The sequence below is a fragment of the Botryllus schlosseri genome, chromosome 2 (genome assembly GCF_051294905.1).
Source record: "Botryllus schlosseri isolate E-star chromosome 2, Bs_hap1, whole genome shotgun sequence".
NCBI classification, from domain to species: domain Eukaryota; kingdom Metazoa; phylum Chordata; class Ascidiacea; order Stolidobranchia; family Styelidae; genus Botryllus; species Botryllus schlosseri.
In genome coordinates, this window is record NC_137237.1 from 18,399,550 (window position 1) to 18,424,795 (window position 25,246).

The window sequence follows — 25,246 nt, forward strand, 5'->3', positions numbered from 1 at the left end:
CCAATGGCACACGACCCGGGGACCTATGACACATATACCCTAAATACCTCAGATGTGACAACTTTTCTTGCTCAGTATTATGTTCTAAGCTACATAAGCCAAAGAAGCATGTTTGATCGCAACCGTCAAGAAATAGAATAAATATTAACTCAAATGTTGTCATAAAATCACGTTTCGATTTAGGCTCAGACTTATAAATTTGAGGGTACATGCATATTGCCCGAAAATCGACAGTGTGACTTCCAAACACCTCGTTATAGCGATAAAACATCATATGCAATTATTACATAAAGATTTTCTGTACGTAGGCATGTTTCATTTGTTTTATGATTAGTATGCTTGATTATTTTGCTTGATTTGGCTATTGTATCATCGGTCCCCACCCTACGAATTTTATACATGAATCGAAAAAAATTCCACTCAAGGAAAGTCCTGAAAAAATAATAGGTGCCATTATATAGCCTGATACAAGCCCTGCACTTCACAATAAAAATGATTGCTGGTTTGTTCGTGTTGAAGGTTACAAAGAGAAATGTATATGTCGATATAAATTTACTTTACACCCCCCAAAACAAAAAACATCTGTGAGAGACCCCATAGCTCGCGCACGTCGAATTTTTTTGTATGTGAGGAAAGATTTTGCCGGCAAGCAATTGTGGACAAGTTCACGGAGTGTAATCATGGAATTATCATAGAGAATTTTCAAAGTATTTTCGGTCCCAGTGATCCATCGGTACCACATCTCCCCTACAATCCCACAAATGTATTACCATTTTCCCTTTCGCACCAGTAGTCGAGAAATTGTCGGTATTTAATTACAGTCTTCTTCAGAGATGCGGGAACTAGGATTTTTGATTTGAAGAGGTCATCGGAACCAACGTATCCTCAACAAACGGGGAACGTTGTAAAAGGAGTGCCACCGCTTGCTCTACGGACTCGCGCCAGAAATAAAACCTTCATCGCCCATCGGTCAATCACAAGGTAACCAGCAATCGTCATATAGTCGAATGCATAAACGATTTGCAGGACTGAGGACCTGAGATATCGCACACCGCTTTCTATCAATATGGTCGGGTCGACTTGAACTTCGTAGTATTATTGCTGTGTTGTTTGTGCGGCTAGTCATTTTATCTCCCTATGAAAACGAGTTCTGACGAAAATGTCGGCTTTCACATGACTGGTGCTGCCGTGTTCTAAACTAGCTAATCTCCGATTTACTGTGTCACCATGACTAGACCTTACAATAATGACAAATTGAAGCACTGTTACAAGTGTACATCGGTATATTTGTCAAATCGGGAAAGATAGAAAAGGTTTTACAGCAACGTCACAACAAGCAGGACGACAGTACAGTGGAAAAAAGCAGTGTTGCCAATATTGAAAGAGAACAAACTTAAAAATAAATTCTGTAAATAACGAGAAATAATGCAAAGTCATGATATCGCCAAGGGAAATGTGCCGTGGTAGAAGCAATTACAACGATCGTATAATTAAGATTTGGCAGGGCCAGCGAGTTGGCAAATTTATTTCCGGAAACTATGCATTCTCCCTACATAGTCACCGAATATATTGTTAGCGACCACAGTTAACCCTGCAGGTCCGTCAAGGCGAACTAAAACTCACGAGAAAACTATCATCAGAACTTAACGAGCAGGAATTGCATTGAATGTTTCAATCATCACAAATATGTGTGCAGATACACTTGTTTCGACGAGACGATACGGTCGGTCTACTCGCCATTCCCCATGTCAAACACCAGGCAATATCATTAGGGTTACATTTAAAGCAAAGATCAATTTAAAACAAAACTGTTTAAAACATGTTTTTATTGCTTTTTTTAAAGCAATGACGTCACGAATATTCAATTGTCACGTCATAGTGGATTAACATTGACAATTGAACTATAGGATAAATATAGCTCCTTTGACGAAACATCTACGTACTAGAGGTGTTAAACCGCCTATTTTGAGGGTTCCAACCATCCCATATCGTATGCGTCGGCTATATCGGGGGGGGGGGGGGGGGTAATGTCAGTGTGCTCATACGACATGTGTTTTGGAAAGTATTTACACAATTATGGAATAATTTTACCAACTTGAAAAAACACAATTTTTTTTGTAAAAAGACTTTATTTAAAACACTGTTCAAAACATGTTTTAAACAACCATTTGTCTTAAATGCAACCCTAAATATCAGCGAGTTATAATAAATTGTCCATAGATCTATTGCGCGTCAAATCATGTCGGCTCGGTTGTTTTCGTGGAATTGGGTAGTGGATTTGTTGAGTATGTGCGTCTGAACTAAACTAAAATGATGAAGTTTAGAGCGAAGTTCAAGGTATGTAAAGTTTAACATGAAGACTGCAAGACTCAAAAAGACAGTTTACATCCGTTATCGTCGCAATCGAAGCATGCGACGTTGCAGAACTGCGTCGCGGTAGTCAAATCCAATTAGACCTGAATACGTTGTTCTTGATCGTGAAGGGTCGGAACATTTCTTGTATTTATCGCGAGTTTGCAACCATATTTTTGCGAGACAGGTTCCAAACGATACGGTCACATTGCGTTACGGTACATTAGAGAAACCAATGTCGACATCCTGAAATAACGGGCCGGGATGTACACTGTCATATCTTCAAGGCGGAGGAAACACATATCATCAGCATCGCATATTGAACAGTGAAGGAAGGCATCACGCATTACTACATTAAATACTATATTTGATCACGTCAAAGCGTGCTAATAACGACCCCCCTATACATTCACAGGTATGTAGAAAAAACGGCGACAAACACTTCGTCTAAATATCACTTCGTTTGGCACTATCGGTCCTAAAAAAAGTAAAGCGACAGTCGATAGTTAGTTGGCCCCACTGACTCCAAGTTTGCGACGATTCCTGTCAAAGTTCCGCTCGAGATTCATCGTTATCTCGCGCTGCAGATTGATTTTCTTGCAGGCACCCTCGCTGCGGATCCACGGGTGGCTCAGCACCTGTTCGGCGGTGTATCGCCTTTTGGTGTCCACGACCAGCAGCTTGCAAATCAGATCTTTGGCGGCTGCGAAAAGCAAATACGTTTCAAGCATAGCATTTCCGAGTCATGAGACTAAGATAGTAAATATATTTGCGACGTTGGTTATTAAAATATTGAATACGATATTTCGGATGCCTTTTGGAAATCGACGATGCCTCTTTGTTGACATCCTATTGTGCGCAACAGGGAGTGGTATCTTACAATAGGTATACGACACCGTTTACATAAAGCCAGTACCGTACGTGAATGGGACGGAGGAAGACCAGCGAATGGAAAGCTATTCGTGGATGAATGCCGTGTATATATAATGACAACACCGCACGTGAGCGGGATAGGGTAGGACCAGCGAATGCTCGGCTATTGATGGCGTAATGGAGATACATATTACTCGTCACACAAGCATAAGGTGACATAACGTGGAAAATGAGCTGTCACGAAATGAGGCGCAGGAGAGTTGAATTCAACAGCCGAGTTCATACTAGGCGTGACTTCAATTTGATCATATCGCACCATCATCATTATTGACTGTTTGTTTGTTTGTGTTGCTTCTACTTCTAATTAACACCAACGCACGGCCTGTAAGTGATTCGCAGGCACACATACCGTCGGAGATGCTGTCCCAGTACGGGGACAAGAACTCGTACTCTCCCAGCTGGATAATTTCGAACAGCTCTTCCTGGTTGCGGTCATGGGAGCGGAACGGAGGGAAGCCGCAGAGCAAGATGTATGTGATGACTCCAGTCGCCCACATATCGACTTCGAGTCCGTAACCTGTAAAAACAGAGGATTCGGAAATATTGTCGATCGAATCTGTAGAAATTTCGTTTCTAGATAACGCAAACACTCAGGTGAAGTCAAAGCGTATCATAAACAGGGTTGGGCGATCATATAGTTAGCGTTGCTACTCAAGTACAATTTACGAGACTAACGCAAAATGACTAATATAGGTGCACTCTTCAAAACTATGATCAGCTACCGTGACACAGGGGTTGTTTCCGGACGTTTTTTAACAATTTACTCATCAAAATGATTCAAACTTATGCTAAATCTACTTTCTACTTTTCAAAATCGAGATTGTAAAAAATAAGTCGTTTTGCAAAAAACAGTTCAAGGCGCAGTGCAAGTAGTTTAAAAAAATGCGTTAGAGTAAGTAGACGCAACCTACTGGAGTACTCCAACAGTAGAAGTATTCCGTTGTTACCTTCGTTTCACTATTTGTACTTTGCAAAATAGCCTTGGCATAAGTTTGTATCTCTTTTATCAGAGAAATTGTCATATCAAACCCGTGACATAGCCCCCGTATCACGATAACTGTATATATTGTTGAAGATTCTATCTATCTGTAATGTCACAATCGCTTAGATACATATGTTTGTTCGAGGTAGTCATGGTGTTTATCAACTACTATGGCCATTTACACCAGGCCGATATTCTTCATTTCTATTCGGTATATCTGCGTGCTTGTAGCACGGCCCACTTCTAGGCTTTTGTATGACAACGCTTACGCGGATGAAATGGCAAGGAGCCTAGACAAACCTCTAACACCAAGGTAAGAATTCTGAAGTCGACATCGGTCGGACTCGAGGCCGCAACCTATTGGTATTGCAGCTGTGGATTATACCTCTACGCTATCTCGCCACCCCGCTAAGATACATACGCCACTTCCGATCAACTTCTAAAAGTATGCAAGTCCAAGACCAAATCTTATTTTGAACTACTTACTACAATACCTTTCAGGCTTCACATTCTTCTATTCTTCCAAGTAGTTTTGACATGTCTTGGAAATATCTACTGCTACTTGAGGGAGCTGCTTCTACTTCCACGTCAGTACCAACGTTGACTACCTTGACCCCGTCCGACTATCGCACATACCTGTTTCAGCCAAAATCTCGGGAGCCACGTACGTCGGCGTACCGCACACAGTGTAAATTGGTTCGGTGACCTCCATCGCCAAACCGAAATCGGCCAGCTTCAACGTCATACTGCCGTCCTTGTTCCTCGAAACCTGGCAACACAAAATCAACACGGTTTGATGTTAAATCATCGGCTGGTGCAAGGAAATGTAGATTCGGTTACCAGAAGGTTTTCAGGCTTCAAGTCTCTGTGAACGATATTTCTTTCGTGTAAAAACGCAAGGGCTTCGCAAAGGTCGGCTACCATGTTGGCGGCGTCTCTCTCTGTGAACTTTACGCTTTCCGTGATGGCGTCGAACAGGTCGCCGCCCTAGAAACGAGGATTTGTCGGATGAGATCGCTAGCGTGACATGCAACGTTGTCCCAGATAAGGCGACCCATGTCTAGATCAGTGGTTCCTAAAGTTGGCGATATTGAGAGACATGAGGCCAAGAAACGCAAAGGGGAGATTAGTGCAAAACTGTTACAGTCAATTAAATAAGAGCGGCTCCACTTATCCCTGCCTTCAGTTCTCTCAGTTTCGTAGCGACAAGGCGTTGAAGTCCATCCACAAACTACATTACTTGGCAATGCATGCGTGCAAAAATAAGTGTTTTAGCGTCAAAAATTTCGTGAAGTGGAAGGAATATAGAAATTAAACCACTTGAGTAAGGACACAGTAGATAAAACCTTCTTTAGTAATACGGCAGAGTAGAATCACTTCGATAATGACGACATCTGGCTTTCAGTGGGGATACAAAGTTATGTCCAGCTTGATAGTCAACAAAATTTGGGAACCAGCGCGGGCCTAGCTAGCCCAGTGGCTTTCAATCTGGGTTGAGGGGTCCGGGTCGGTAACAGTATGTCTCGTCCAAAGCACGCCACGTGAATCGAATTACTGCGGTAACAACTGTACCCAGTTAGTTCTTGACGCGTCACAGATGTCACAAGATATAACAGCGTTGTCGTTCCATATACATGGTGTGAGTATATCTAATATAAGATATGATACACTATGCGGGCTAGGGGCCGCCTCTACGGTCGTCATGGATACACTTCACGCGCGATTGATTTATAGCACCCAGTAAACTATCCATATAACAAAAACCAACTTTATCGACAGGCGCTCAATAGTGACGTGTAGCGTCTATTTCCAAAGCGTCGCTAATAGTTACTGATACGCCGACCCGGTAAAAACTACAACGCGAGGGGATCACTTAAAACTACATATTCGCGGCTTAGCGTGTCTAATCTCGATTTAATCATAATATACATGGAACAGACTATTTCGCGGGTACAAAGGATATTGATGATACGGCCGCTCAAGTACCACTCCGACATACCTTCACGTACTCCAGCATGAGATAGATCTCGTCCTCGGTCTCGAACTCTTCCACCAGACGCACGATATTCGGGTGAATGCAGTTTTTCATGATAGCGATTTCGTTTTCTGAAATATGTTAAAGGGTTACTCGTCATTCAGTTTCACTCCAATGACGTCACAAAGCAAATCGGTTCGATTCTTAACCGAGTATTATGCTTCCGGGTCGAGTCGTGTATACTCATTACGACGCCACAACAGCATGAATGATGTGGAATGTTCAAATATGTATCTTTATTCTTTATACGTGATGTAGGTCACAGCGATTGTCCATGTTGATGCAACCCAATGGTATGCTATTTGTCGAGGGCCAATAATTGCTTATTACAGTGGTAAGATATTGGTACACAAAAAAGTGCGAAACGAATAACGAGGCGGACTGAACAAGAGAATAGTCGAATTACAGGTTGTTAAGAGGAACCAGCATGAGCTATTGCGGTCTAAACAAGGGGGTCGTTATGTAAAGTGAGTGCGGTGAGATGCAGTAAGCTGCTCTACAGTCCTATAAGCGTCCAGAGAACGACTACGACAATGAATCGTGTCCGTCGACGTTGAAATGGTCAAGATAACGTATGAAGCATTCGCTTGAGATCAGCCTAATTCGAGATGGTGTAGCTTCATACAAGCATATTACCGATCATGTCCTCTTTTCCCTTGAGTTTCGACTTGTCAATGATTTTCATCGCGTATTCCGCCTCCGTATTGCGAAGCCTGGCTTCCTTGACGATTGCGAAATTCCCGTCGCCTATTGTCTTACCGATTTCGTACCGGGTTTCGATGTCGGATCTCGTGATCAAGCCGCGCGAAGGCGCCTAAAATGGAGGATTTCTCCCCTGGTTAGTTTATGAAGCCATATGTTTTAAAAGGTCGATTGCTTCACACGAAAATTGTCGGAAGGAAATGAAGCTGGTGCAACGCAAACCCAACAGTTGAGATTATCTCGCATTTGATAAAATCCGGGCTATATACGGGAAATACGGTTAACGGTATTTAAACCGTATTCCTAAAGTGTGGGATGTTGTTCAATGCATTTGTTACAGGTAAAGGTGGTCAGCAACGAAGTACTTCTACTTTTTCGGATTACACAAATAAAGTACAAAGTAGTTTAGGGGATGTTTGCATCACCTTTACGAGTGACGACAAGAATCGGGACAAAATATTATTGCACTCCACTCTTTCATACCACCACCGCAGTTATGCATTACCTTGAACTTGAGACTTTTTCTTGTCCGATCGGTGTCGTCGACCTTGTAATAAGGTTGCTTCTTCTGAGGATACGGGCTACGGCCGCCGCTGCCATCTTTCCGCCGGCGGTCTCGGTCGCCGCTTTCCCTATCTCTCGCCCTCTCTCGTTCTCGCTCTTCCTTTTCGCGTTTTCGTCTGTCGTCTTCCCGGCGTCGGCGCTCTTCCTCTTCCTGAATTGTCATATGGCTCTCAGAGAATGAGAAGTTGGCAATTCCATCGAGTAGTAGGATTATTACGAATCAAAATCCTTCGCAAATATTCTTTATGATTTTCAAGAGAAACAAACATACGCGGTGTCACGGCTGGCTAGCGTCTGATTACTGAACACTTCTATTTCAGTGGTTCTCAAACTTAGCGGCACGAAGACGCCCGAGAGAAATGATGTTTCCTGAACTAGGAATGAGTTTGATTTGTGCTGAAACTTCCAATTTCCAACGACGGCAATAATATTAATTGTATCACGATATAAATGTCATAGTTGCGTCGCACCATCCATACATCGATGCCAGATTTCGACTAATACCATACCTTGCATCAATCACAAGATGTCTTAGGAATATGAGTAGCTTACTGAATGGTAGTAGCTGTTAGCTGATGCTATTATGGTCTGTCTGTTTAGAATCTGTGCAGAGTGCGTTAAAAGGCACACAGTTATGAATAAATAAGATATTTCCTTAAGGTCATGTCATATGCCAGTTATAATATGCCTTTTGGAACAAGAGGCTTACGAAGTGGCCTACAATGTCGAGCTCCGAGTATTCTCCATTAGGGAGCATTTTGTAGAATGCGAGACAAGAAGCGCATTTTACGGCAGCCCAAGAGTATACTCAATTGAATTATTCTCTTGCGGAAGACTCGCGATCCGTACAGAAAAATTGTTTGTCCCGTGAATAAGTGACAAGTTTGAATGGCGTGTGGCCCGCGTTATTGGTTTTTGATTTAGCTCAGTGGTTCTTAACCTTGCCTCCAGCGCCCCCCAGGGGGCGCTGGCGATTTTGAAGGGGGGCGGAAACGCTCAGGGGGCGATATGGGGGGCGCTGGGCTCAGGGGGGCGGTATGGGGGACGCTGGAGAAAAATGGCTTCGCAGTAGATGATGTGGTAGTAGGACATATCCTTAATGAGTATATTTAGAGCGAATTAACACCGAAAACTTCGTTATCTATAGCCTACAAAAGACATATAGGTTTAATTGTCCATAGGCGCCTAAATGACTGGCACCGAATGTTCCTGTCTTGGCAATCTGAACCTCAGAAGACGAATTCCATCTAGCAGGGAAAAACAATATGCCAGTGAAGAAATACCAATTTGAAATCGTGTGCGTCTTTTAGTTTAGTACGATTGGACGACAGGGATATATAGAACTAGATATCCCCGTTGGGCGATATCCCTGTTGGGCGATTCTATATTTGTTTGGTTTATCTCCCTATGGGGGACTCAAGACCAACGTTTTTTGGGGGGCTGACGAAGTGCTGTTACGGCCCTGGTAACAAATTAATTGTACCTACGGGCACGCCCGAATATGCTGATTATTAATTGCGTGCCGTTTATTTTCCAATACAACAGCTCAGCGCTACTGGTAAATCTGATTAAGTGGGCTGAGAGGATAAAAAGTTTATAGCGACATATATGTAATTACCATGCACCTATTCATTTATGCATTATAGAATATTTTGGCACCTAAAGCGACCAGGCCTAGGCCACACAAACTTTGATGACCATCGAAATCACGCTACGGGGTTATTGGGGCGAAGCCCTCAGAAGTTTGGTTTATCACGCTATGGGTGCGCAAGGCAATCGTTTTTAGGGGAGTTGACGAAGTTCTGTTACGGCCCTCCCTCTTACTCATTGTCTTTGGTACATTCCTTACAATATGAGGTTGGGGGGCGCTGGAGCCCGATAATCTTTGAAAGGGGCGCTGGAGGAAAAAAGGTTAAGAAACACTGATTTAGCTGATGCTCACCTTTGAGCAAAGCTCAAGTCGGGTAAAATCTGGTGTTAGACACCAAAATAGCTAAAATATGTGTATGCTATACTTGCCAGCATTGCACATGATTATCTTTGACAAGTTATTAAACTGAAAATCTTTCCCTTCAGTTCATGACTATTGCCCTGCGTAGAGTCCGAATTTCATATTTGTGACGTCAGTCACCAGTCATAGCCTCATAACATCAAACTATGTGTTGGAATTGCAAGCATTGTGATTAATCTTTTCAATATTTTTTGCTATCACGATAAGAGGGGCGCGAAAAGTTTCACTATCATCAAGAGGGGCGTGTCCAAAAAAGTTTGAGAACCACTGCTCTATTAGAACCATTCCGTCTTATAGCAGAAGGATAGTTGATCAGAAAGTGTACAATGCGTTGTGCAATTGCTTTTCAACCTGTGTGACGGTTCGCACTGGTGCGAATAAACAAAAATTGCAGTGCGAATGACGATGGTAGTACGAATGGTGCAAATGAAAAATCCGGATGAGTACGAATGAAAATCGTGAATAATTGTTGATTTTTCTGACGTAGAATAATTGAAATAAACCAAATAGGAAATTCAAGGGCAGTGTAACTGTTGTAGATGAGACGCAATTGTAAAAACTTATTTAACGTACGACGCACCACTAATCGTAGTTCTCACAAGCCGTAGGGAATTATTATTTTCGCACTATAATTATTACGTAACCAAAAGCCTGGTTTGGAAGCTGGCGTAGTGGCAGATATACAGTATATCAACCCGTCTGAGCCTGCGACAGGCTGTACAAAATGATGTCAAATTGACTTTCTGCTTTCTTTCGCTAAACAATCATCATGTTTTCGTAATAACTGTTCGATTAGCGCGAGGCACGAGGATATAGTAGTAAATACCATCATTACAGACTCTGCAAGTTATTGTAATGCAAATTTTACCTTTTCAATGTGTATCAAAGTATGGACCGCAAAGGGTATCATTTTGGGTCGACACGGTGCCAGAGTTATCTGTTAATATATGTGTAATATTTGTTGAATTTATTGGGAAAAATCCTGCGATAGTTTTTACATATCCAAGGTCAGAGTGTTGGGTACTGTGGCCAGCTAGCGACCCATGCAGAAAATATGGCTTTATCATGAGAATATATGATAAGATTTGTCCGACTGGTTTTTCTGGAAAACATGGTCGAAGACCGTTGAAGAACGTTGGGATGAACAAGTGAGCAACGAGTGTGTGAGCAACGAGCAACTACAGGTCTATAAGACAAGCATTCATTTCGAGATCAACCAATTCTGCATCGGGGCACATCAAGACGTAAAGATTTTTTCAACAAACCCCTGATAAATTGCGGTCCCAAAAACACAAGCGGCGTCAAAACCTTGGCCAAAAAATGACCGGTGCTGGATGGCCAAACCTTTCGATATGGATATGCTACGTTGTCGGCACGGAATAGTAACTTTCTTGCAATCTTAGTGGACAGTGGTTACAGTAGTAGAACTGCGACACGCGAAGGAATTTTATTCACCATCATTTGAAATCGCGTGCGTCAGACATGTTTTGTAAAGCTGTGTTGGGTATAGAATTGTGGTGTGCGCGTTTTGTATGTTATAGCCTACATGTCCGTAAAATCGTAGCATACCACTGTAATATTGAAAATGAATTCTTTTTCATGGGTGAGGCTGTATTTTGGATAGAACGGCAAAACAGATTTTATGACCTGGCCATCCAAGCACTACTAAGACATTCTTGTACAAAATCCAACAACTTGTTTGGCCAAAAAGGGTTTCGGCGAAATAGTTGAAATCAAAACGAAATCAAAAAGTTGCCTTTTTAATGAGACACTTGATAGCTTAAGCTACCTAGTAGACTAGTAGCCAAGTATCTTCATTTTCTTTTTGTATAACAATTTCCGGCTAGTTTGTGCGAATGAAATTTATTTTACAAAAAAAGTGCGAATGGAGTTCAAAAAGGTTTAAAAGCACTGCGTTATGCAATTGGGCTCATGCCTATCGACTAATACAATGGATTTATTAATCTGTGAATTAATTCGGCGGGGACTTTTTGAGATCAAATATACTTATTAATTCTCTAGAACGGCTCTCACTGTAAAGTAGCCGTCGCGGAGCGGACAGATGCCGTAGTGATTCGCACTCTACCCTTTATATATTTGTGGTATGATTTGTAGGATTGCGCCGACAATAGCTTCTTGGAGACACATATCACGAATTTATTTAGTTCTATCAGCACTTTCGATATTCCCGTTTAACCCATTAGTCGAAGCTCATGTAATTACCGTTACGAGAGCACAAGAATCTAATTCCGAACTGCTGGATATTCAGTTAAAAGTTAATTAGTGATAGCCAGGGCGCGGCTGCACGAAGTCTTACTACATGACTTGACTAGTGCGGATGTTAAAACATCCCGCTGGTGTCAAAGACATAAAACATGATGTGGTGCACACGAAGAATTCCACGTAATGAACTGCGATTTTGTGCCACAATATCACCAATCTTCAATTGTGACGGCACAGTTAACAGTCATTGTTATATTGCTCCTTGGGAATCGTAATTGAAAATGCAGGGTCAATATAGCTCTCTTGGCAAAAAATTATCCCTACTCCTGGGTTAACAAGTGTAAAAGCACCCTGATAATATTGATTCGGTGCGATTACCTCTCTTTTTCTTCTCTCCTCTTCATCTCTTCTTTTTCTCTCCTTTTGTTCGGCTTCTTCTCTAATTTTCCTCTCTTCTTCAATACGTTTTTGACGAGCCTGTAGTGGCATAGACCACATGCGGTATTGTATTGATACGAATTATATTGCAATAGTTGCGTTTCCGCATCATCGAGATAATAAATCGAGGGAGACATCAGGTACTATACATTGCAAATATACTATACTCAATCTGATACAACGCAGGAAACAAAACGAAATAACACTGATGCCAGAAATAGGGATGAGTAGGTACAACACTGTAATGTGTGCGCTTTCGGCCCCTTCTACATTTGCCAAAATTCTGCATCTGAGGTGAAGTACCCAACAACCTACATTGAGATTCGACACTGTGTTTTCAGTCGTTGCCATCAGAAATCCGATTTGGTGTGGAAATCAATGTTATATTCATTACAGATCACCGCATCTTCCGTTAATTTCATAGTGATCAAACTGCGAATTTACATAGAATAACACGACGAAAGTATTTGTCGTTGCGTATGTATTGAGTTGATATCTGGTGATCATTGTATATCTATAGGCCTACAACTGCAAGGCTCTATCACTTGAGTCCTCAGGGAAGCGATATCATTTTGGAGGTGTTTATTCATGAATGTTACAGTGTTAATCAGAGAAGAGTGTGTTTTAGAGAATGTGTCTTCTTTATAATGTATGAAGCGCTAAGACAAAATAATACCATTGTACAACAAAATATCATCAAGAGGACTTTTGTCATTTGCTAAAGTGAACCATGCCAAATTGTTGACATATTTTTATTAAATACGATCGTGAATCATGAATACCGATTGAAGATTTTACCTCCTCTTCTTTTCTCTGTCGCTCAGCTTCCCGTCTTTTCCTATCCTCCTCTTCTCTCTTATTTCTCTCGACTTCGTCGAGCCTTTTCCGAGCTTCTTCATCAGCGATTTTCCGCCGATGACTTTCTTCTTCTTTCTCTCTCCTACAAAATATTTCATAGCGATTGAATGGGACAGGTTCGATGAGCAATAGAAACTGATCTCCAATGTGTGAAGTCACATGCACAATAATGCTAAACACACTCAACAGCATAGGTATGGATAGAATAGTTCAAATACTAACTGCAGATAATTCTATGTAATAAAATGGTAATGTGACTGCATAAGCGATAGGCCTATAAGTCTACATGAACGAAGCAAGTTCATGCAGTCACAGGAGATCTGGTGTTAGTGGATAGAAGTTTGATGAAAAGGATGAATGACATTTCAACTGATAAACAAACAGAATGAGATTGTGATTTGCGACGCGAGTCATGTCATTTGTTACGACAACGACGACAAAATAAACATTTATTTAACCTGATTGCGAGTTCAAGGATCCGCCGCCTAAAGAAATAAAATTAAATTTAACATATTTTATCAAACGGAACTTGAGCGACTTCAATACGGACAGTCAAAATGTAACCAGTAACCAGTAACCGGTCCCCTTGTTTGAAATGAGATATACCGTCAAAAATTAGCTCTCGCCAACCGACATGCTACTCCATATGCAGGGGTGGTCAGAGCAGTCAGCATTGGTACTCAAGTAAAAGTAACTTCATAAATTTATACCCAAGTAGAAGTAGAAGTCGAAAACGAAGGCCCAGGAACCATCAAAGTAAGTAGTTTCAAAATAGATCCGGGCGAGGGGTGGCATATCTTTAGCAGTTAATCGGAGGTGGTGACTTCCAAAATTGCAAAGTGCATAGTCGCGACTAACGCAAAACGCCTAGATCAGTGGTTCTCAACCTTTTTGTCTTCGGGGACCCCATTCGGACCATCACGGACCCCCACAAATCCCCCACCCCCAAGTTTCAGATCACATTCATTTCAATTATCGCACAACCGTCCATCTGTGTTGTGCAAATATACTGGAGATAAAGACCAACAAAATGACTTTTCTTGAAAATAGCATCATCATTATGTAGAAATTGGGAAGTCTTTCTGTAGCGAAATCCGCAGCTGCATTTCTTGAAATACTCGGTCGTGTCTTCAAAATCGACGCCGTGGATTTGATATGAACGGGTGCCGAAATCCGTTCCCATAAAGATAGGTGCTGGCGAATGTACTAATTACCCGAAACGCTTTGGGTATATACATATGGCACCAACCAACATTGACAAACAGAACATATATCGTCCAGCCTAGTCATTTCTGTGTAGCAGCTCATCTTGAAGTTCTTCTGGAATAGCGGTTATTTATATCAAAGAAGAAAATGGATTTTTGCAACCATTTTTTTCGGAAACCCCAAGAAAACATCTCTAAACAACAGTATGTTTGTATCAGTAGGCTATTGTCAATTAAGATATGAGTTGACGTGAGTCGCGGGTTTATGCGAGTCCTGAAGTTTGAGCAGTTATGAAATGAAACTGCCTCGTGATTCCTCTAATAAAAAAGATCAAGTAGTAAACCACTCTGCAAATTTGAAGCCCCCCCCCCTCCATGGTTGAGAACCACTGGACTAGAGACTCCACAAATAGGCGCAATTTTCGAAAATAAGTTCAGTTATCGTGATACATCGGTAACATGCTTCGTCCAGTTCTTATAATTTCACACATTAGGTCGCAAACATGCACCAAAACGACTTTCAACTTTACAAAATAAAAGCGTAGGAAGTAAATTATACTGACTGAAAAGTAGTAAGTAGAAATAGACGTAGTCTAACAACATACCCGCTTCAGTAAGTAGCGCAAGTTTTTATTATGTATAAAATGATGATAAAGTATAAGCAGTTTTTCACTGGCCACCTCTGGATTTATGTAGCCATTCTTACACCATCCACAAACGTAATCGTTGGATCTTTACAGTAATACAGTCAGTCGCGTGCTTACCGCAACCTTTCGCGGTCCCTCTCGTCGTCTTCAAGTTGCCGTTTCCTCCTCTCGTCCTCCTCCTGCTGTTTTCTTTGTTGTCTTTCGCGCTCTTCCGACTCCCATTGCTCCCTCTCTCTCCGTCGACGGTCCACGTCGCGCAACGGCGGTTTCACGTCAATCTCGGCTAACACGTCATTTGGCGGGTTGCCGAGACGCCCCCTGCCTCGGCCTCGCCTTCTACAAAAACAGAACAGAGTTAGCAGCTCTCAAAGAACGTGAATGATGTTGCGTTAGCACTGCTTTGAAAACCAGACTGTTTTAATGGCGGCCATATCGACAAGCCCAGTCTCGTGTTGTATTGGTCAGTATGGATTGGAAGATATCGTTTGATGTTGGTTTGGCAACGGATGAATGTTGTGGTTGTAATTACATCATTTGATAGCTAGAGATTGAGATGAGGAGCTGTGTAAAGCACGCATATCCAAAGAAAATGTGACAATCGGAGCGTTGACGGCCTCATCGGTAATGATGAACGCCATCCCAATTTGCTGTACCCTGCGAAACAGGCTACCATTTCCTCACAAATATAAGTATTTAAAGCTAGATGATCGATAACGAAATAATTCTACATTTTCGAATGACTTTATAGCAGGCTTTGCCTGACTGTACTACTCACCCGAGTGGTTATGTTGACTTTTGACGTTTGACGTTGACTGGTTTCGCAATTTGGAATGTATAGCCACCCCCAGTTAACTACTAAAAGTATGCGGACCCTCGACCACATCTACCTTTGTAAATTTACTTACTCTTTAGTACTTTTCAGATCTATTATACTTGAAGTAATTTCTTTTCTTAGAATTTGCCATTTATACTGGTGATTTAGTAAAGATTCACGGTGTCTTGTAAATCACTTCTACGTGTACTTCAGTATCGATTTATCACGTTACTTATACTTGAGAGACAACGCTGCAATTGACCACCTCTAGGTATTTATACCGCACGTGTTCACTTCATATGTGCGACCTACTATATCCAATTGACCACGCCGATAAGACGGCGTCGCAGGGCAGAGATTCAGATCGAACATTTAAGTAACCAAGAAACTTATCGCCCCATACCTTTCTATTCATAAAGCGGGTGAACGCCGATACAATCTCACCTCAACTCCTCCTCCAATTCATCCTGCTCCTTCTCCAACCTTTCCCGCTCCCACCGCTTCGCCTTCTGCCTGTCTTCCTCCTGAAATTTCTTCCGCTCCAGCAGCATGCGACGGCCGCGAGCCTTGTCCTGGCGAGGCGATCTGTTCGCCGGGTTATCAGTTATTCGCCTGGGAAATAACATCATAGATTCGCGTTGGGTTGGGTATGTAAAATATAATTGTGCCTGGTACCGATCACCCTCTGTGGAGTCGCCGAGCCCGGAGTCGGATTTCGTTGCCTTGTTGCTATCCGGAACGGTCAAAGGTTGCTTCTTGTGTCGATTCTTGTTTTGTTTCTCGATATTTTGTTTCATCAGGCTCTGCGCGTACGGCGACTCAGGGTACAGTTCCTCTAGCACTTCCTGCATAAGAAACAAGCCAGGGTTGGAAACGATCGCGATAGTGTATCTGTATAAGTTATACAGTATAACAAGAGCTGGTCGAAGTATAGTGAGCGTTGGTAATGCCGTAATGCAGTAAATTTCTATTCAATTACAATCATATTAGCAATTTCAATGACACGTCAAAATACTTTGAATTGAAGTAGACAATGCAGATCTGAAGAGTATTCATTTGAGTAGTTTCGAAAATAAGGTTAGGTCGATGGGTCGCATACTGTTAGCAGCTGATCGGAGACGGCCAATTTCCAAAAAAAAGCCCGACTAACGAAAAATGAACATGACACTACAGTTATTCAAGCTGTCATAACGATTTCACTCAGAAAAGTGATGCACGCATAACCCAAAACCACTTTATACTTTGTAATATTTAAAGTGTAAAAGCAAGAAGTTTTGCCTAAAAATTGGTAGCCCACAACATTACCACTTGGGTAAGTAGTATAAGCAGAGAAAATCTAGTTCAGTACTCGGAAAAAGTAGAAGTAGTTTGTTACTGACTGACCACCTCTGTTTGTAACTCGGAATGTTGTTATACCTGAACGTCCATGGTAGTCAATTGTTCTTTGCCCACTGCGATGAAGACGTCGTCCTCCCGGAAAAAGTCTGATATGGAACGGACCTCCCTTCCTTTCAGGGTATACAATCTGCAACGCAATATCCTATATTACGGAATTGCGTGACGCTTACGAATTTTGTTTTCATAGTGTACAAGATGGGTTGAGCCTATATGGGCGTGCTTGGAATGAAAATTTGGGTTAGCCTATTTTAACAACATATATTTGACGTCACACCCCATTGAGGCCTAACATTGACTATAGTTGAGTTTTCACCAAATTATTACAGTGCGCGTTACCTCGATATCATAGGAATGAGCCAAAATAAGCAATGGATATTCCAATCCATTAAAGACCGATATCATATATTTCGTAGTAAACCCGCTGTTGGTACGAATGGTAACTGATATGTATACCCTATTATACAGACCGTAAAAATGTTTTATAAGTATATCATCAAGTATAATTCCTTACTTTCGGATATGATCATTTTTCCACTTGGGCTGACCTAATGCTTCAGAGATGTCAGCTACTAGCTGCTCAAAAGTTTGCACCTGAAAAATTGAGCCATCCGTAACATCAGCAATTCTGGACCAATAAGGGAGAGATACGGGCGAGAATCGAGGCGTAATTAAATAGGCAGTGACTCTCATTGTGTATTGGAAAAATCACCCAAGATGTAGGCCGCAATTTATTAAACGATTAAAATATATAAATACGCAGATGACCTGGAGTGGAGGGACGAAATCACAATCAATGTAATAATGCAAATATCTCGGTTGGTCCCAAAGTACCCCATTCAGAAAACAACTGACCTGCGCCCAAACGTAATGTCATCTCAATGAACGGTATTGTAGCTCCAGTATATAGTACCAAATATCTATATTTCTCAGACGCTGGAAATTTTTAATGCGAACGTATTGCGCGACTCATGGAATTGCGACTTTGTTACATAGATATAGTCCTAAAGATTTTTCAGAAGGTATTGGTGGTTTCGCTGAGGGATAGCTTGGCTACATGGGGTCCATAATTTACGTTATTTTTAATATATATAATCATCGATGAAGTAAGTCGCATGGACAAGCCAAACTCTCTTCTAGACTAGAAACGTCAAATGTAACGAGTATATGCACTTGCGCAGAGAAATAAATCCCATAACCTCACCGATCTCCTGTTCAACAGCAGGGTGATCTTTTTGTGAGGTCGTATCTGCCCGGCTCTGACAACCGTAACAACCTTCGGCTTCATGGGCGAGTTATCGGCGTGCGTAGTGTGCGAGTAGTCGGACTTCGGCGGACCGGTTCCGAAGGTATTTGGACGGAACTGTTGAAAAGCGATTGAAGATAATTACGGTGACGACGCAATTTTCTCTGTTTGCTTTAGCCGGACTTGTACAAACTACTGGTTTTTGAAAACTCGCAACAAGGACTAGAACTAGAACTGACGGCCTTCAAAAATCTGTATTTAATTAACTAAATCCCACCAAACTATATTCAATTCCGAAGCAATTTATTAATTTCTATTTCATCAATATCGGATCGGGTCGACTGATAGGGGATGATGGGTTTCGATCACCCAAACCAATCCCCGGCTATGCCACTGCTAGCAGTTATAACTAGCAGCGGTTGCAAGAGCATGGTACAACGGTATCGCGATTCCCGTCAAACGACGGCACGTGCTTTCCAGTTATTCAGCAACTACCGTAATTTTCCGAACATAGTGCGCCCCAATGTATAATACGCACCCTTAAAATGACGTGTATATTCTGGGAATAAGCCTGTACCCATGTATAGTACGCACCATGCATTCGCAGTACATGAGTACATGAATAGTTGCGAATAGTTAGTATTCGATGTTGTTGTTTTGCGATGTCACTGTCGAACAATCATGACATGGTGATCGCTAATCATAATACAATTAACGGCATTGTCTCTAAACGAGAGTAGATAGTAGCCAAAGCCTGTGAGGTCGGCGACGCGATAGCTCAGGTTAGCGACACACGACATCTTGCGCACTAGGCCCATTACAATTACAGATGCGATTGCTCAGGCTATCGGTTATGTCGGGCGCACCAGTCCTGTTGGAGATGCGACTGATTACGCAAGCGATTATATCTTGCGCACATGGCCTCTTGTGTATGCGATTGTTAAGGCCTGTCGTTGACGCGATGAATCAATAAGGATTGCTGCGTACGCTTGTAGCAATCAGCTACCTAATTTCGCTCGCGTACAAACGGCAAACCAACTCATCAAGAGATCGCGTGCTTTGCAGACGACTCTCGGTAATTAGAGACACGCTTTTCGTTAATTGGCAACACGCTTATCTATTTGGCAGCGCGTTACACTCTATAATACGAATTACGGGGACCAATGGCTAGAGGTGATGCGCGAATTAAACAAACATGTGTGATTTCAAGTTTTTGATCGAGGGATTTTTTTCAAGGCTTGCTGTACCCATGTATAATATGCACCCCCATATTTTAGGGCAAAAAATCGGTAAAATTTTGAGCATTATACATGGAAAATTACGGGTATTTCTTTTTAATGCGCCACTTGAAGTAGAACTACAACTATACTCACTTTCCAAATCCAGCATCTAGAACAGGGCTATCAAACCGAAATGTGCTAGCGGGCCATTTTCCTAGTCTTTGATGGCGTCGCGGGCCGCAGCACCATAATGGGGCAATTCAATGTATTTCCAACTACGGTAGGTCTTCTTTGACGGGACATTTGGCATTCCTCAGACACACCGTTAGAATGTGATTTACTATTGTGAATTCACGCCTGGCACGAGAAACAAATCGCACTTTTAAATATTTGAATAAGATTGTTGTTGTACTTGGCATAGTTTGTCAAAATTATTAGTCACAGACACCATGCGAGAGTCCAAATGCATCATGTGACATCGTAAAAGCTGCCGCGTTAAAATTTTGCGGTTAGCGTACATTTGACGTGCCACAGTTATGGTAGAATATTTCATAATTTAACAATCTGGTTTCGGGCTCTTGTTACCTAGGCTATTGATCATGTCATTACCAGAGTCAAATTAAATCAGCGTTAAATTTAAAATCGAATATTGGAACAGATTAATAGCAACTTGGATAGAATGATTATTGGGCCATAGCAATGGAAATCCCGCATCGACGAATGATCCACTGGTGTTACAGCTGTGGAGCGTACCACTACTTCACTCGCCACCTTTAATGGGCGATAATAGCATGGGCCAAGCGAGCCAAGATGACGCAGGCTACGACCTTTTGATATATTACTATTCCCATAACAGTTTGATAGTTCGTAGCGTCCGTGGTTGTACCAAGTCACAATTCCGTCTCTGATTATAACGGTCGATCCGACTCAACTCGTGTCATTTCTTTTTTATCACTCATTCAGTCAAAGTTCGAGTAATTCTACAAAAGGTTGCGCCCAAGTCCAAATCCCAATTTTAAGTCAGGAATCATCAACGGGTCATGTTTTACCGTCATAAATAGGTGTAATGTGACGAAAGAGCTATTCTTCTATCGCATGGTAACTTTCGAAAGTGATGTGATAGTGAAGTTTGATGAGCAGTTTCAGGTTTTTGGACTGCCGACGCGGGCCGCACAAAATGATCTCGCGGGCCGCGTGTTTGAGACCCCTGATTTAGAGCTCTAACTACGCAAAAAATACAGTAGTTAGTTGACCATCAACTAAATAGATTGATAATAGTTTGTACGATTCTGACGTTACAACTGTAGTAGAAGTTGTATAAATTGGAAATAGTGCCAGACACCGAATGAAGTCATAACGTTTCCGCAAGCATACACATGGGATGAACTGCAACCTCCTGTACCACCATAAGCGCATATTGGGACAATAAATTCGACAATCGGCCGCAAAACAAACCAAACGCACGTTAGCCCGACTGCTACCCGTTGAGAGATTGATTTTGCAAGATAGGTCCGAAACATTAGGCACTCGGCCAGAGCGAATATAGCAGAGCGATCAGAAATGAAGTGATGTGTATTTATTGCTCCATTGAAGTCACGATTTTGTCCTTTTATTTGCGAAAAGACGTGCAAACAACCCACCCGCCCTCTATAGCTGCCCCTTAGTAACAAGTTCAAAAGTGTCCCAAAAATGATATCTAGTGAACCTACTCGTACGTTGACACAGCTGACAGCAGCAACATTCTTTAATTTAAATGGTCTGAATCATAACGGAAATTATTGCGGAATTCATCCGGAGTCATTACATACTGGTATTTTGTGGTTATGAATACTTTTTCTCAGGGATACAATCGCATGATATCATAAGACGACTTTCCTCAATTCGTATAAAGTACTTAGAGTTCATCACTGGAAGTTTCAATTCTTCAACTTTTCTCGAAATGCACCAATCGAATAATTTTGCACACTGTGGCCTCTCGCACTGCTCATTAACTCTTAGTATAATCTTATGGTTGATTAACAAAACTCCAGATATGAAACGAGTAAACTAGTGAGTTTTTTTGTAAGATAGAACCAAACGTGACAAAGTTTCAAATAAATGCACGACGCTGTATATAGCTTATGTCGTGTGTACTCACGCTCCCTTTGCCGTGTCTCCCTGCGGGCGGAGGAAACGTTGATCTTACACCGCCTCGTTGAGCGGGATTGGATGTGTATGGACCGTATAAACCGGCATGGGGACGTTCATGCAATGGGTCGACATAGTTGTATTGAGGTATTCGTTGCCCTGTAATGTAAGCATGTATAAAATACTCGATCTGAAAATAGCACATCGTAATAGGAAAGCTGTACAGAGCTCTGTTTACTAAATATAAATATAAAAATAATTCCGAGGCCGGCCTGTATTTAGAAAGTATACCTTTGGGATCTTTCTGATATTCCCATATCGTTGCACCTTTTACATGCCTTGGAACAATCATCAGCGTCACGATTTTTTTAATCAGCGTTTACTTATATGAACGCGATTCGCAGAACAGGGTGGAATTTTAGGAGCATCTGCTTAAGAATCTTTTCAGCATCAATGTCTGCCTGTTGAACTCCTAAACTTGGGTACCATATGGGATGTATTTACCGTAGAGAGTAAACCGCGTTGCTAGCGTATAGTCATCATACTATGGTACATGATGATCGTGTATTACTTCGCCATCAGTGTATATACTGTATACATTTTGTAAAGCACTAATTTATAGAAGAAGATTTAAAAGTGCGTGTTAATTTCCCCACGTCTGCTACAACGAATATTTCATTCTCGTTGCATATACTATATGCGTCACATGAAATTACATCTCTCTGTCTAAATTTTTATCACACTGCTTTTGTTAATTTGATTTTTGACTGCCCGTTACGAAGTAATGATTACTATGCCCCAATCTTTTGTTCAGATATGCTGTATTTTTTCCTCATCACACTCTGTATGCATCGTAAGATTCGTAACTATTTTCTCTGCATGCATTATTTGTGCGAACCAAGGCTTACTAAACTGACGCACTATAGCCCGGATGTAACTGTCTTTTTAATATCGCCGATGCCTTGCTGAAAATGCTACCAAAATCTCTTTAGGTGATATCCATGAATTCATTGTCAATATGTACCGACTTGGATACGTTTTTAAAGAACTAACCCACCGTCTTGAAATCGTACTGCTACAATAGTCATTGGTTACAGAGAAAAACACACAATCGATGTTGACATAAGAGCGTTCTGAGTTTAGCGTCTGAATCACATTAACGTCAATCAGCATTTCAGCGAACGGGGCTCAAATTCAATCGCCAACAGAAGTACAATACCTCATTGAGAATGCAATGAAAGTACCAGTGACAATGAAGTCTCAAAACATTCACCGGTCATCAAGATGTAAAACAAAAAGCCAATGTTGTAATAAAGTGTGAACTGTTGATGCAAAGGATTAGTACAGACCGATAGGTCAAGTGCAAACAATATCATCAAGTGGATGAAGTAATGGCGTGATGTCATCATCGCAGGTAGAAGAGATCTGTCAAAATAAACTAGAACTGCTTTGAAGTCGAAAAGAAAGGGAGTGATCATAGACTGAGCTATAAAAGTAGTTTAAATTTTATTTTTGGATAGCCATTGGCTACATCTGAATTCTAAGGTGCATCTCTTTGACTTGAGCGGACTGGAGACCGCTGCTACACCACCGATTTCTCATCCGCTTCTGTGATCGCGATGCCGAGCGACCAGCAGCCTTGATAGTGCCCCCGTTTACGAAGAATATATGTATAAAAATAATACAAATCCAATTGACAACTACTTTTTACCTGACCTACCAAGTAATTTGGGTTTATATACTGTTGAAGTAGAACTCTGAAAGCTTGCTGGTACTCGGTGACCAGGCACCATGCAGTATTGAACAAAGAGCAACTCTATTTTATGTTTCAATATAGCGGTGAATCGCTTGGCTTTGAATATATTGACATTACCTTCTCGTATCGGATTCGGAAAATCCGCGTATAACTCAGACCCTATTCCGGAATCCCAGAACGCGTACGTTTTTTCTACGCTGAAACCACCATCAATATTGCTCAGCCATTTTGCCATGGCGGACTTGTTCTTCACACAACTCAACACAGAGTCTTCGTGCAACAAGCCCTCCGATATCAGCGAGCTCGATTGTCTGGACTTGGACTGTCTTCTTGAGCTTGGAGTTTTCAGAAGGGACCTTTCTGATTCCCGTGATACCTGCGCTTTTCTGGGTGCGGCCCATTTGCACCCAGGTATCTCCTTCCTTTTCACCGACACAAAGTTAAGTTCCAACTTCTCTCGCACAACAAGTCTTTTCGGTCCGGATTTAATGGCTTTACTGAAGTATTTGGCGTATTTCGAGGTGGGCGACACGTTTTTCAATCTCAACTTCTTCGAGGGTGTTCCAGCTTGTTTTTGGTACGGCGAAAAATCAAATTCAAGAAGGGGCGGTTCGGGTTTGATGTGCTGACCACGACTCAGCAGATTGCGAGTTTTGGTGCTTTTCTCCAGCTCGCTGTGATACTCCACAGGATCCAACAACCGACCGGACCGTACCCCGTGCCGCAGCCTTTGGCACGACCCTAATAGCATGTCTCGATACACTTTCCTACGAGCGGCATGGAGGGCCCGCTCTGTATCACATTCATTTTTTGTCGCCGGCTGTTCTTTCACCGTACATACTGATTCACTTGATGATGATGAGACCCCTTGCTCCGGGTAAGTTTCCTTGAACTTGGATTCAATGTCGCCATGATTTCGTATAACCGATTCTTGTACACTAGAAGAAACCATCATTCTTTACACGGCAGTATCGTAACGACTAGAGTACAGCTGCGATCCCGTTGGGTAGGACACAACTACACTGACACGAATACTTCACTTACGATGCCAACTACCTGCTGTGCAGCTTTCACTATCCACACTTTCCTCATATTGTCCAATTTAGTGTCATGCCGACGGCAGCGTGAAGTGGCAGCGGAAAAGGGTAAGAATATGCCACTTGACGGGTCCTCGTCATCGCCGAAAATTACTTATCTGGTAGTCCTCACACTCGACGTTACAGAAGAGTCGCAATTTCCGAGGACTGAACGTAATAGTTTACGATACTAAGCAATGGCGAAGGCGCTGCTGTAGGCCTACCCGATGGCCTTTACAACATGATATTAACGCCTACCTATGAACGGCACATCACAGTATAACTGCGCATTGCATGATACCACTCAGTGAACTGAAATCCTCGGTTCAACACACCGTAAATCTGGTCCCGAAAAAACGCAACATGACTAAATAAGTACATTGTTTTTTTTTAATTAGAAGTTCATCAAATTTCCCTTTCATGCTGTCGAAATGACAAGACCTTGATCAAGGGAAAGATTTTGACTTGTAGTCGGGGCGTGATAAGTATTGAATGCGTCGCAACGGATGACTCGCCTATACACAAATCTCGATCCTGACTAACCGTATGGCAGTACCTCCCATTTTTTCCTATCAACATATAAGATAATGATGCTCAGGTTATTACTAAAATTATCAAGAGTGTGACAGTATATACTGAAAATTATACCGAAAAGTCGCGGT

At 41.9% G+C, this 25,246-nt stretch overlaps 1 protein-coding gene across 4 annotated transcripts in view; it reads right to left on the minus strand.

Annotated features, from left to right (window-relative positions):
• Positions 1 to 1,265: 1,265 nt before the first annotated feature.
• The window catches only part of LOC145433991 (serine/threonine-protein kinase DCLK3-like), a 53,222-nt gene continuing 29,241 nt past the window's right edge, over positions 1,266 to 25,246 (minus strand). For 2 of the 4 annotated variants that reach the window (XM_080311265.1, XM_080311262.1), the window contains 17 exons: positions 21,763 to 21,911; positions 18,364 to 18,522; positions 17,674 to 17,753; positions 17,181 to 17,289; positions 16,440 to 16,609; positions 16,209 to 16,376; positions 15,068 to 15,286; positions 13,557 to 13,583; positions 13,039 to 13,180; positions 12,181 to 12,279; positions 7,510 to 7,719; positions 6,939 to 7,116; positions 6,267 to 6,373; positions 5,108 to 5,254; positions 4,904 to 5,036; positions 3,635 to 3,802; positions 1,266 to 3,055 (listed from right to left, as the gene is read on the minus strand). In XM_080311265.1, coding sequence (XP_080167391.1) covers positions 2,859 to 3,055; positions 3,635 to 3,802; positions 4,904 to 5,036; positions 5,108 to 5,254; positions 6,267 to 6,373; positions 6,939 to 7,116; positions 7,510 to 7,719; positions 12,181 to 12,279; positions 13,039 to 13,180; positions 13,557 to 13,583; positions 15,068 to 15,286; positions 16,209 to 16,376; positions 16,440 to 16,609; positions 17,181 to 17,289; positions 17,674 to 17,753; positions 18,364 to 18,522; positions 21,763 to 21,911 — 2,462 coding nt within the window. In that variant the 3' untranslated portion in view covers positions 1,266 to 2,858. Of the gene's footprint in view, positions 3,056 to 3,634; positions 3,803 to 4,903; positions 5,037 to 5,107; positions 5,255 to 6,266; positions 6,374 to 6,938; positions 7,117 to 7,509; positions 7,720 to 12,180; positions 12,280 to 13,038; positions 13,181 to 13,556; positions 13,584 to 15,067; positions 15,287 to 16,208; positions 16,377 to 16,439; positions 16,610 to 17,180; positions 17,290 to 17,673; positions 17,754 to 18,363; positions 18,523 to 21,762; positions 21,912 to 23,625; positions 25,236 to 25,246 lie in introns of those variants that run through there. The other 2 variants (XM_080311264.1, XM_080311263.1) reach the window with 2 other exon arrangements.